The sequence below is a fragment of the Haplochromis burtoni genome, unplaced genomic scaffold (genome assembly GCF_018398535.1).
Source record: "Haplochromis burtoni strain Fernald_Lab_line unplaced genomic scaffold, NCSU_Asbu1 Contig_370, whole genome shotgun sequence".
Classification (NCBI taxonomy): Eukaryota; Metazoa; Chordata; class Actinopteri; order Cichliformes; family Cichlidae; genus Haplochromis; species Haplochromis burtoni.
This window is the reverse complement of record NW_024582731.1, coordinates 385,231-397,473: the sequence shown is the minus strand read 5'-3', so window position 1 is coordinate 397,473 and position 12,243 is coordinate 385,231. Positions and strand designations below refer to the sequence as shown.

The 12,243-nt window shown below is 38.1% G+C and overlaps 1 protein-coding gene across 1 annotated transcript; it reads right to left on the bottom strand.

The window, feature by feature from the left end:
• Positions 1-1,389: 1,389 nt before the first annotated feature.
• On the bottom strand, positions 1,390-10,518 carry lacc1 (laccase (multicopper oxidoreductase) domain containing 1). The gene is made up of 5 exons (XM_005943441.3): positions 9,771-10,518; positions 8,430-8,608; positions 7,474-7,639; positions 6,855-7,080; positions 1,390-5,548 (listed from the first exon to the last, which is right to left on the bottom strand). The coding sequence occupies exons 1-5, from the start codon at positions 10,261-10,263 to the stop codon at positions 5,356-5,358; spliced, it is 1,257 nt and encodes a 418-aa protein (XP_005943503.1). The 5' UTR covers positions 10,264-10,518; the 3' UTR covers positions 1,390-5,355.
• Between the last annotated feature and the right edge of the window lie 1,725 nt (positions 10,519-12,243).

The window sequence follows — 12,243 nt, the reverse complement described above, 5'->3', positions numbered from 1 at the left end:
ATCAGAGGGTGCCCTCAAATCCTCTTTGTCCTTGCCTTCTTGCTTCACCCTAGATATTTTTTTGGAAGGTAGAGGTGCTTGACAGCTGTGGAAGGGGCTCTGGGGAAGAGCCTGTTGTCCATTATTTGAGGACTTTCTGGTGTGCTCTGTGGAGTAACAGTCAGTTTCCTTTTTACTTTGCTGGTAGTCTGGTGCAGTCAGCACAACCTGGAGCTGAACAGGCTTAAGACGTAGAGATGACAGTGGACCTCAGGAGACATCCATCAACACTGCTCCCCCCCACCACATCAGACAGCCCAGTATCTACTGTGGAGTTTTTCAAGTTCCTTGGTATGGAGGACCACAAGAGCCATGCGCATCGAAATAAAGTGTTCTGTGCTTAAATAATGAATTGTAGAATAAATTCTGCATTTGTAAATTCATTTTTGAATTCCACATTTAAAAAGAGATTTTCAAAATGTTTTTTAAAAATACAATTTAATATGATGAGCCCACTCCTCATTTTAAAATCCAGTTCTCTTTCCTGTTTTCTCACAGATTAGCTCACGGATTAACTATTGGATTAGCAACTTCATTTTAATAATCCTGCTGCAATGCAAATTAGCCACACTGTGGGATGTAAGGAGCTCTCTGATTAGTTGGACAGACACACAATTATAAAAAAAATACCTTGTACAGATAGTAGAAAAACCAGACTTCTGCAAATGGTTCACTGAAATCCTTTGGCGTGGCGTCACAGCCTATATGATCACACCCAAACCTTGCGATAATAGCGGTGCAACAAAATATTGTTCTTTGTGCTAAGATAAACATGCCTCATACACCAGATAAAACATGCCTTCACTATGTGGTACACAGAAATGTACAAGCAATACATTTTAACTGCTGGAACAACTATTAACCTCTTTTATACATAAGCCATTTCTGCGAATGAAACTGTCACGCCTGCTTACAGTCACCAGGAGGCACTAAAGCCTTACTCTGATCAGAAAAGACACGTGGAAAATGTTCTCCACAGTCTGGGAAGAGGAGCTGGGGTCAATGACAAGTCCATAGTATGAAATTGCAGAAGTTGCTGTGATGGGTTGGGGGGGCAAACGTGAGCAGTCAAGGCCTTTGCTTTTTGCAAGTAGAAGTTTTGCTGATGACGATGTTGTACATTCACTTTACTAGAATTATTTTCCAACCTCATAAATGTATAGGAATTTATTTGTTGTAAAAGTCAATTGAATTATGTGTTGTTGTTTTTTTTTTTTGATAATTAGTCAACTCAGATTAACACCTTAACAACTCAGATTGTCAAGCCTGCTGCTGCTGCAGCCACTTAAAGGTTGGAGATTAAATTGTGGAAGGTCTTTACTGAGGAGTAATATCTAAAAAATGTTTCCCACAGGTTTCATTTCATTGTGTCCTCAGCAGGGCCAAAACCCAGCAACGTTTCCGCAAATGAGTCCACTGACATTTCAAAAGCACAAAGCTCTCAAATTTCCTCCTGAGTTCAAAACCAAGACTGGATTTGTCCTCGTTCCATTGGTCTTAAAATTACGTGACTGCTTATTTCTGTTAATTATTGGCCAAAAATTACAAACCAAATGGCCTGTTTACAGTTCCCGGCTTAGGTGGTGATGCAATGAGCTAAACTAAGATTTGGCAGGAATCCAGTGGTGCTTAATATCATAAACCTGCTATGGAAACACTTTTACTGTTTAAATACAGATTATAATGTTTGGCTCTTTGTTTCTGTAATGACGGGGACTCTTTCTCTCAGCAGTTCATACATTTGTTGGATTAGCGATTGTTTTCAGTTTATGGCCCAGAGTGAGAAGGGCTCCTACATTTGTGGTTCATTAAACTCTTTTGCATGAGCCAATTGAGAACAGCCTCTGAAGCCACAATGGCAATGCTTTAGGATAAAAGTGCGAATTTCTGTTTGTTTGTTTTTTGTGGTGGAGAGTGGTGTGGAGAATGAATGTCTGAAATAATGATTCCTTTTTTCCAATGAATCTGCAATGTTTTGCTCTTATTTATGCAAAAACAAACAAAGACACAAAACAAACTCAAAATGACACAAAATTATTAACAAACTTATTATTAACAAATTTTTGATTACCTTAAAAAGTACATTGAGACACAATTCTACCAGTTCAGTGAGGAGAGAAGAACAATAAAGACACAAAAATGACCTTCCATAGAAAACAAAAACCTATAAAATCACCACACAGAGATGCAAAATAAGCACATGAGCATGCTAAATGTCTCCAATAGTGGAAACGTGACCATGAAAGCCCTGAAAATGTTTTGAAATGAGATGCAAGTTAAAATTGCAAAGAAACTGTGTGACTTGCACATAAATTTAAGTTAGTAGCGTGGGTACAAAATCATTTTCGGACAGTAATGAAAAGAAAATAATTCACCACTTAAAGAAAATATAATCTAACATTAAACAACTTGGTTTAGTGATTGATGTTAATAATCTGGCTCATTTCCCGACTAATGGAGCTCATTACATTCATTTAAGACTGACTTTGCATTTCTGTGTTTGCACTAAAAGAACTGGCCTTAATGTGCGGGGATGTCTCTGTTTGAAAGCTGATGCCAGGAGAGGTTTTATTATTATCTGAAGCCCACAAATGACGTTTGCCACCAGGTCGGTCATGCATGTGTGTCTGTGTTGTGTAAGAATGTTTTAATTGATAACTCTGTCAGTAATGTGTCCGGGAACATGATTTATATGATGTAAGTGTTTCGAGTCATGCGCTGTAGAGTTTGTGTCGTTGGTGTTAGTCCTGTGCAGACCTGACCTCACTTTACTTTGATCATGTTAAAAGTGAATTTCAGCTAAAACTGACTGAACTGTAAGAGTTTGTGATTTGCTTTTACTTGTTTGAAATTACTGTTCAATGTGATGACTGAACTTGCACTAAGTTGAGGGGGAAGAAAAAAAATCAGATCCCACGTCAGTGTTGGTGAAACACGCAGAAATGTGATGCTTCTGTTTCCAGTTAATTTTATGCAGTGATGAGGCTGTTGAGAAAACAGCCGATCTTTTCAGTGAGACACTTTGTGTTACTAAAATGATCTTTGTTATATTTATTTTATTTTTTAGGAAAAGGGCTGCTTTGTAAGACAAATCAAGACTTTTGTCTCAGAATAAAAATTGTCTGTATCCCTGAAGACGTCTGTGTCTGTCATGCTTAATAAAATTACATTTATTCATTATATTAAATCAAACAACAGAAAGTTTAATGCTCCTAAAAGTTTGGAACTGAAACTGATATGTAAAATCAACCAGTGTCTCCACCTAACAGCCACAGAATTAAACAGGATTGTAGATTACTGGAAAATTATTTTTGACAGAGAAGGAATTAAGGCTACAGTGGGAATATCAAACACTAGGTTTAAAAAACAAACAAACAAATTTCCTATTTGGTATAACTTGTTCTGGCTTATCTCACATGGTGATGAAATCCTTTAAAAGTTGGACTCAAAAGTTGTTGTTTTTTTTCCACAGAATAATCAGAGAACAGATCAAACTAATGGTTGTTTCTGTTCCTCTCCATCAGAAACATTAAACTGGTGCAGTTGGTTGGTTTTCATATGAAATGATCCATCTATCGCCTGGATATTCTACTGTAAAATGTGACAGATTTGAACTCTGATGAACCCAACTGCTATCTGTCATTCAATCAATTAATAAAACCCATGTAGCCGGTCATTGGACTGAAAGTTTATTGAACACTAAAATTACCATGCTTTACAATGCAGGAAGAGAAATATCAACGTAAAATATGCTGTACAGATTTTTACAGTCATTCACCAAGAGAAATTGAATGGCCTCACCGCTTAGAGCCTCACTCCTTTAAGGTATTATGTGTGTTCTGTCTTAAATCTTATATCACTGAGTAATATTATACTGTACGTCTCTGACTAAAGTTAAATGCCATTAAAAACCATCTCTCAAGATTTTCAGTACAAGAATAAAAAGAAAAAGGTCTATTTGGTCCACGTGTTATCCAAGTATTTAAACCCACCAATTCATTCTCTAAATGAATAATTCTGTTGGCTCAGGTTGGAATTAAGAGAGACAGATTAGAGCCGCTAGGTGAATGCTTACTGGCTAGTGGGTAGTTTGCTTGGTACATTGGACCCACAATACAGGTAAACTATCCAAATATACATGTTTGGACAAACTGTATCAGTCCAGTATTTCTATGCTGTTTCCAACAACATAGAAATAATTCCCTGCAGAGTTAGATTCACCCCCAAAAATCTTACGAGCTATAAAACATGTTTGTTCAAATGAGAAATCCCTGAAAGTTAGTGAAATTCTAAAAAATAAAATAGTAATAATTTAGCTTAGTAAAATATTAATTTGTGTCTGCACCTACAGACTCAAGATATGATCATACCCATGTTTTATCATCTGAGAAGTGGTTGTTTTCATTAAAGAAGCGAAAATGCGAGGGAAGGTGATACCTGGATAAAGTGTCATCCTCTTTCTCCTCAGCTGAACCTACTGAGCTGAAGTCAGAGCTCTAACACACGAAAATGTGCATAAACATGTTCATTTCTTCCTGATATCATTATAATTACTTATTGATGGCAGATTAGACATGCGACTCTACGGCCTCCAGCTAACAATGAGCTGGCTAAAACACAACAGCAATAAGCTAATGCTATATTAGCTAATGTTAGACTCAAGTGTCCTAAAAATCACATTTTCCCTCCGATAAACAATTTGATTACATTCTCACATCGTATGAGAGTTTAATCGCTAAGACTCTGAATCCAACAAAGTTAGCTCCACTTCAAAGAAAGTGTTACTAAAGGGCAGTGTTTAATGACAAAAAGTTCGATATCCTCAACAACACTGCAGTATCGTTGTCAGACAGAAATGAGCTTCACTGACTCATATTGGACTCAGCCACAAAGTTTTGCAGTTTCCCTCTAGAGTCCATAGATGTCAATACATATTGCTACTGCTGAGGTGAACAGTGGACTGACAGCCTGCACTCACTACAGATGAATGGAAGCCACCTTAGCTAGGATTGTGCATTTGAATTGGGAGGGGTACGAAAACCGAACTCAGTTGAATGCAGTCTGCTATGTACTGACATCTAGTATTGAGATTTTGCACATTGTAACTTTAATCCTCTAGTTTATTTGAAGATTAGAATCTGTGGGACATGCAAAATTATCCTTAAAGCTGTAAATATCAAACAGTAAATTAGCAAACAATTGGTTTTTAGCTATTTTCTGTCTGCTGCTTTTAACATTTTTTATACCATGTAATTTTACCAAAAGAGCACATTGACTTTGTGGAGCTTTAGCTGACAACAATATGAGGTAAGTGTGCTAAACACTCATTAATTCATTCGTTTGTTTGATCCACAGGAAGCCCACCTGTGTGCCAAAGTTAAGCCCATCTCTGACATGGGAGAAGTAGTTTTCAGGGTGACATGAGGTGCAGGGCGTCACGCAGGACCAGTGCGTCATCTTGTTGTCATGGATGTGCTCGGGCAGGACGCCACCTTTCTGGAGGAGAACTCTGGGATGGGAAATTAGACATATTGTTTGGTTCACAGCTAAGCGAAAAACAAATCCCATATATGAATTCAATATTAAAGACCTTAAAGCTTCAGTGTACTATTTCCAACACATACTCAAATAGTAATGGCTGAAAATTTAAACAAGGACCTTCTTTCTCTCCTCTTACCTCCTCTCCAGACAACCCAGAATGGGTAAATGCAAGAAGACCCTTAATCTTAAACTGAAGCTCTTACTTGATCTTATTGATTAACTCCATAATAAATATAACACACTCTAACACTAGTGACAGAATGAAAGTGAACTTGGAGAATTCACTCAGCTATGATTTCCTCTGAGATGTATTTAAGTTCAAGTCTGAGTCATCATTGAGTGGCTGCCACAGTTACCTTTTACATCTTCAAAGAACGAGACTAGTACATCTTGGAACATCTCTTAAAAATAGAATCTGGGTAGTCAGTGCATCCACTAGTCTGTTTAGTCTGTTTAAATACACTTTGAATTTGTATATAAAACATCGTGAACATTTTCTGAAATTCAGGTTAAATTTGAGCCAGACTCAAATGAAAAGGGCATCTTCAGAATGCTTTTATGACCTTAGTAAGAAAATATAAATTTTATGTGAATGCCGATCAACATCCACAATAAATCCTAAATTTGTTTCTTGCTCTGCAACAATCAGTTTTCCCTCATTGGTTAATCTTAGAGGTGGGAAGTAATAAAGTAGAAATACTTCATTACTGTACTTAAGTAGAATTTCCAGTTATCTGTTCTTTACTCGAGTAATTTTTTTAAAAAGTGGCAGGTAATTTCAAATGCAGCGTTTCTATCAGCGAAACACACACAATGTGTTTGTGTGCAGTTTGTCACACAGTGTGTGTTAAAGGTCCGGCTGCTGTATTTTACAGAGAGTGAAAAGAAAGAGGGCTAACTTCACTCACAGATGGAGAAAGATAAGAAATACAGGACAGGAGAGGAAGGAGAGAGCTTAGATTTAAAGGTAAGGATTGCTCAGTGGTGATAAACTGGAAATTTAAGAAAATCTACTGAAGCTCTTAAGAGAAATTATTTTGAGTTGTGATTCATTTCTCCACACTACGACCTTGCAATTGGTTTTAGGGATCCCCACCTGCTGAATCCCACTTTAACCTCTTCCCTATTCATTCTCTTATTGCAGACTAAGACTCCCTCTACAATGTAGGCAACAGAATATAGAGCTATTTTCTTTTCCTTGTTCACAGACATTCTGTACTTTTGTCAGCTCTATTTAATCTATTGTGCGAGTGTTCTCGTTTCGTGAGCCGTACCTGTTGGCGAGACGGATGTCGACGTGTGGTCTGGCTGATTCTGGATCAGGAACACAGTCTGGATGGATGCTCATGAAGTCCAACGCCTGGTCTCTTTCCATGGTATAGCAGCAGGGTCCCACTGATGGTCCCACAGCCACCACAATGTTGCTAACTTGGCAAGCAAATTCTGTCACCATGGCATTCACAGTGGCCATGGCAACCCCCATTATGGTTCCTCTCCAACCTGTAAATGTAGCCATTTCATCGTCAGAGTTCATATTGTAAAGTTGTACCACTGCAGCCTCTTTTGCACGCTCTCTTCAACTGTTTGGTTTTAGCTTGAATAAATAAATCCTCTAGGAGGCACCAAAGGCTAAAACAAATTATATAAAGAGTCTATAGAATAATTAACACTGAAAGAATTTACTTTGATTCCAAAGAATGTTGAAGTGTGTGCTTTCTGCAAAGTCTTCTTAAGTTCCTCTACTCAAGTTTCTCTTTCACACACATAGACATATTAAAAACACTAACTAATAGTTCTGATGTGCATTTTTTTTCTTGATTGGCCCGGAATGAGATGATGGTTCCCTAAATTAGCAGACAGTGGTCAAAACTTTGAGAAGCAGTGAGGGCTGACCTGCATGTGCGACTCCGATAACTTTTGCGACGGGATCAGCAAAGAGGAGCGGCATGCAGTCGGCCCCTGGAGCTGCTAAGACGAGCCCAGTCTGATTGGTCACCATTGCATCGTAACTCTCGGGCTCAGCTTTCCCCAAGACCCAGACATCATTAGCGTGGTTCACCTTCAGAAAACAAGCCGACAGTCCTTTAACAAAACACTGATCTCACATCACTGACCCTCAGCACTGAGGTCAGAACAAAACTGTCCCGAAGTTGGAAAACAAAAAAACAAAAACAACTAAAAATAAAAAATGAGTGTTAATCTCTTAATTATTTGTTACTGTTGCATATTCATTTTCTTTGACTGTGAATGCTTGTTTGCTTTAGTTTGTTAACATGTGAAATACGTTGGTGAATATTAAAAACAAAAGATTATATCAAACAGATGTGCATCCAGAATTAAATATGTAAAACTTGCACCTTAATATATGCAAGATGATATATTTTTATACATGCTACTCGTACTTTGAGGTGCGGCTGAGAAAATATTTTAAGTCTGATATTTGGTGATTTAAGAATCCGATATTCCAATATAATATTTGTTTTTCTTTCAGACACATAGAATCTAAACAGGTTTCTCTATGTCTGTTACATGGAGCTATTTATTGCTCATTTGCGCTCTGTCTGCCAGCTTGGATTAGCTGGTTGTTTGTTGTGTTTGGAATGTGGACGTTGCAGGATGCCCTCTGGTGGACAAGTCATGCAACATCAACATTCATAACATGGTTGAACATGGTTGTTTCTCCAATCTCTTCTTTACTTTTTCGTTTTTCATACAGTTAATATCAGCTGATAATTGCAGGCTGCCAATTGGTCAGACTCTAGCTTTAATTACTACAAATATGTTCCAACACCCTTTTTACATAATACAGATAATACATTAAAGGGCAAAATTCTAATAGTGTTGAGTACCTTGACTAAATGCATGGGCTGAGGATGGAAACCAGCATGGAGGGCTAATCGGCGCCTGTTCTCCATTACCACAGCCACTGGGTCCCTCCTCCTGCAGCTGCTGAACAGATTCAAGGAGGATAAGGTCGAGATGTAGGACACACCACCTGTACGGGTGCTGAAGCCATGACCAAAACAATCTGAGACAAAGAGGGAGAGAAAAAAGGTAAACTGCTTTTCTATTATAACACATTGAAATAAATACATTTAATAGCATTTAAATGAATGCTAAGCTACTTCTAGCTCAGTTTGTATTTATTTACCAACATCTTGTCAACAGATTATACTTTAATAGAAATTTTAACACAGTGCACTAAATGATAAGAAAATTCATTAAATGTCAGGATTAAATGATAACATGAGCTGATCTCATGCACAGTTGTGTGAAAAAGTGTTTCCCCCCTTCCTGATTAACTATTTTTTGTATGTTTGTCACACTTAAATGTTTCAGATAATCAAATAAATTTAAATTCTAGACAAAGATAACACAAGTAAACAATTTCTAAATGAAAGTGTTTATTATTAAGGTGGAAAAAATTAAACCTACATGGCCCAGTGTGAAAAACTTTTTCACACCACTGTATGTCTCCTGTTATCAGTACACTAGGACATATTTGCATGGACAAAGGAGTCCAACGGTATACGGTGTTGGGTATTGGTACATTCTCAGTTTCCTCTTTATCTAATAGATATATCACTATAATTTAAGTGGTTATCAAATGATTAGACTTTATTATAAAATAAAACAGTCAAGTAGCAGTGAATCACTGTTTTTCCTCCATATATTAAAGACTCTGGAATTTACTATTGTGCAATATATAGTATCAATATATAGTATATGTATGACATATTAAGTTTTGATAGACAAACTCATTCTAGCTTCCTTTCAAATATACACCCATTTACAGAAAATGGAAAACACGCTGTTCCCAAATAGTTAGTGTGGGACGGGGAAGTCAAACTGTTTTCATTTCACATATCGTGCACTAATGTTAACAGGAACCTTAATTGTTTATTTATTACCGTACTTTGCTACTGTATGACTACCAGTGGGCGAGATCTTTATCAACAGGAGAAGCTGTAAAATATATAAAAATACACCTAAAAGTTTAAAATCTATGCACTCGTTCACATTTTTAAAAATAACTCAATGGCCCAAATTGGAGTCTTTGTACGACCGATTCTGGCCCTCGAGACTTATGTTTGACACCCTTGATGTAGGAGGAGAAATCCAAACTCCATTCACTATACAGTAATTTAATAACTCCATAAAACTCATAAGTATGTTTTGCTTAAGCCGACCTGGAATGAGCGCAGACTTCAGAACTGTGAGTTCTCCCTTCAGCGCAGGAAGCTGCTGCATAAACGTCGACACTTCTTCGCACACTTCTTCGCCAGGTGAGACCGAATCTGTGGAGGCTCTGCAACTAGGACAAGTCTCGTCCACCGGTCTCTGCTTGTACTGGAAGTCGTATAGGGCCGTAAAAAGGAGGTTCTGGTAATGAGCCAGCACCTCTTTGCCCTGTGCGGTGGTGAGGACCGTGATCGAGCTCAGGTCCAGCTGGTCCAAAGTCTGCTTGAAACGGTACAAACTCTCCACTGTGGAGCTCGAGTCCAGGATGTGCACACTTTTGCAGGAGCTCAAGAACGTGTCTACGAAGCCGTTTTTCTCCCGGTAAGTGTTCCCGCACAGCACGAAGACCTGCGAGTCTGAAACCGAGTCCTCCAGCAGAGAAGCGCCCGTGCATGATGCACAGCAGCGGTGAAGCAGATCCACCAGCACGGTTCGACTCATCGCGGAGAAGCTGAAGTATCTGCCGCTCAGCACACAGAGAAAACTCGCAGACAAACGCAGACTCCCTGCCCTTTATGCGGGACCGCAAGGAACGTGTTTGACAACCAACATACCTCAAAAACTACAGAAACTACAGCTGACTCAGTACTTCCTGCACTGCACAGTCGCTCCGCCCACTCTGGAAAGTCCTAACGCTCGGTGGAAATTCTTCTTTCCTCAGCATCTGCTGACTGCTGCATACAGTAAAGGTCGAGTGAAGTCCAAGTGTGAACAATACAGACTTTTCTGCAAAACATTAGGAGCACAGCATGCTGGCCACAAACTGCACCAGCGTGTCCCCGAGAAATACTGCAAGTATTAACCTATTAGCACACAGTGTAGGCTAAACCGCTACAGCATGTCTGTAGACACTCATGTTGTCAAACTGATATAGATCAGATAGAACGGCTTATTCTAATATTATTAAAGCAACATTTTAACCTTTTTAATGGTTTTGCATAATGTTATCATGTTGAGGTTATAAATGCATGAATAGGTTTAATCTAATGCCGTGAATAAATCAGAGTATACACCAAATGGAGTTCCTATTTTCTTTCAGCTGGTAAATACTTGATTGGAGTTTAGTATGTGTCATTTTCATGCTGTCATTCAAACAGTATATAGTACTGTGTAATAGAGTCAGCCCCCATTTCTTTATATTTTGCTAGGAAAATGGGAAATAGGTGCAGCAGTTTGTTGAAACGTGTACAGGCCTACATGGAACTACATGGTGGATGAAAATGCAACTCTATTTTTGATTGTAACAAGACATCAAACACCACTGGCTGAAATGCAAACCCAAACCATTACACAGCCTCCACCATGTTTTACAGATAGCTGTAGACACTCACTGTTGGATCTCTTTCCTGACTCCCTCCATGCATACTGACCGTGCATAAATGTAAATTATAACTTGATTGCAATTTGTTGTTTATGAAAGAATTACAGAGTGACAGGATTAACTATATTTTAGTGTTTGAATGATACTAGCATAATGTAAAAATAAATAAATAAATAAAAAAGCTGAAAAGAAAGCAGATAAATGGGATAAAGAAGGTTAAAGTTCAAATGGAATTAAAATCAGGGTATTTTGTAACCTTAATTGATATGAGTGGCGTAACATAAGTAGTAGCACCACATTATTAATCATATTTTGTCATGATGGAAATTATGGTAATTGCCAGAGCATATGATCCCTGTATGTACAGTCCATGTGGTCAAACTCAAACTTCCTCTATTTAGCATTTGTAAGGATCAAAAAAACCAAGTAGTGACTAGTTTATTATTTACTACAATGAAGTTGGAATAAACTAAGACCAGCTTTTTAAGGAACTGATTAAAGCACAGTATTTGTCAGAAATATTTTATATCATTACAGCTGTCTCGAGCTCTAAGTAAAGTCATTAATGCATTCTTTGTTTCCTATTTACACCAGCTTTACAACATATTATAACCCATTTATTATACTCATATACTGTCTAATATAAACAAAAGCAAGTGTCAGTGTGAATACAGTGTACAGGATTTGCCCCTGAAATCTGTACAGTACACAGGACAGTTTGTCAGCTGCTTTGCTTTCACAGCACAGACCGCTGCTAGACGCGAGGAATGAGGAACAGCAGGGCTGCGAATGTCAGCTCTGTCTCTTTCTATGTGGAAATCTGACTCACCTAATGAGCAGGAGGATGTTGGATTTTCCCATGGGTTGTTTGTGAGCCACAGTGTCAGCAACGTAATTAACATCGGGTGCAAGAGCACAACAAAGTAAAGAGAAAGAAAAACAAAAAGAAAAAAAATGTGCTGATGGTGCTGCTGGGAGATGTCAGTGAAGGAACTCGAAGGCATGCAGGAAGGGTTTTACTGCGTGATGGGGTAAAATGTGCTTCTGTGGCTCGTAAACTCTTTTATGCTTTATGATACAAAAGTAATAATTTAAAAAAA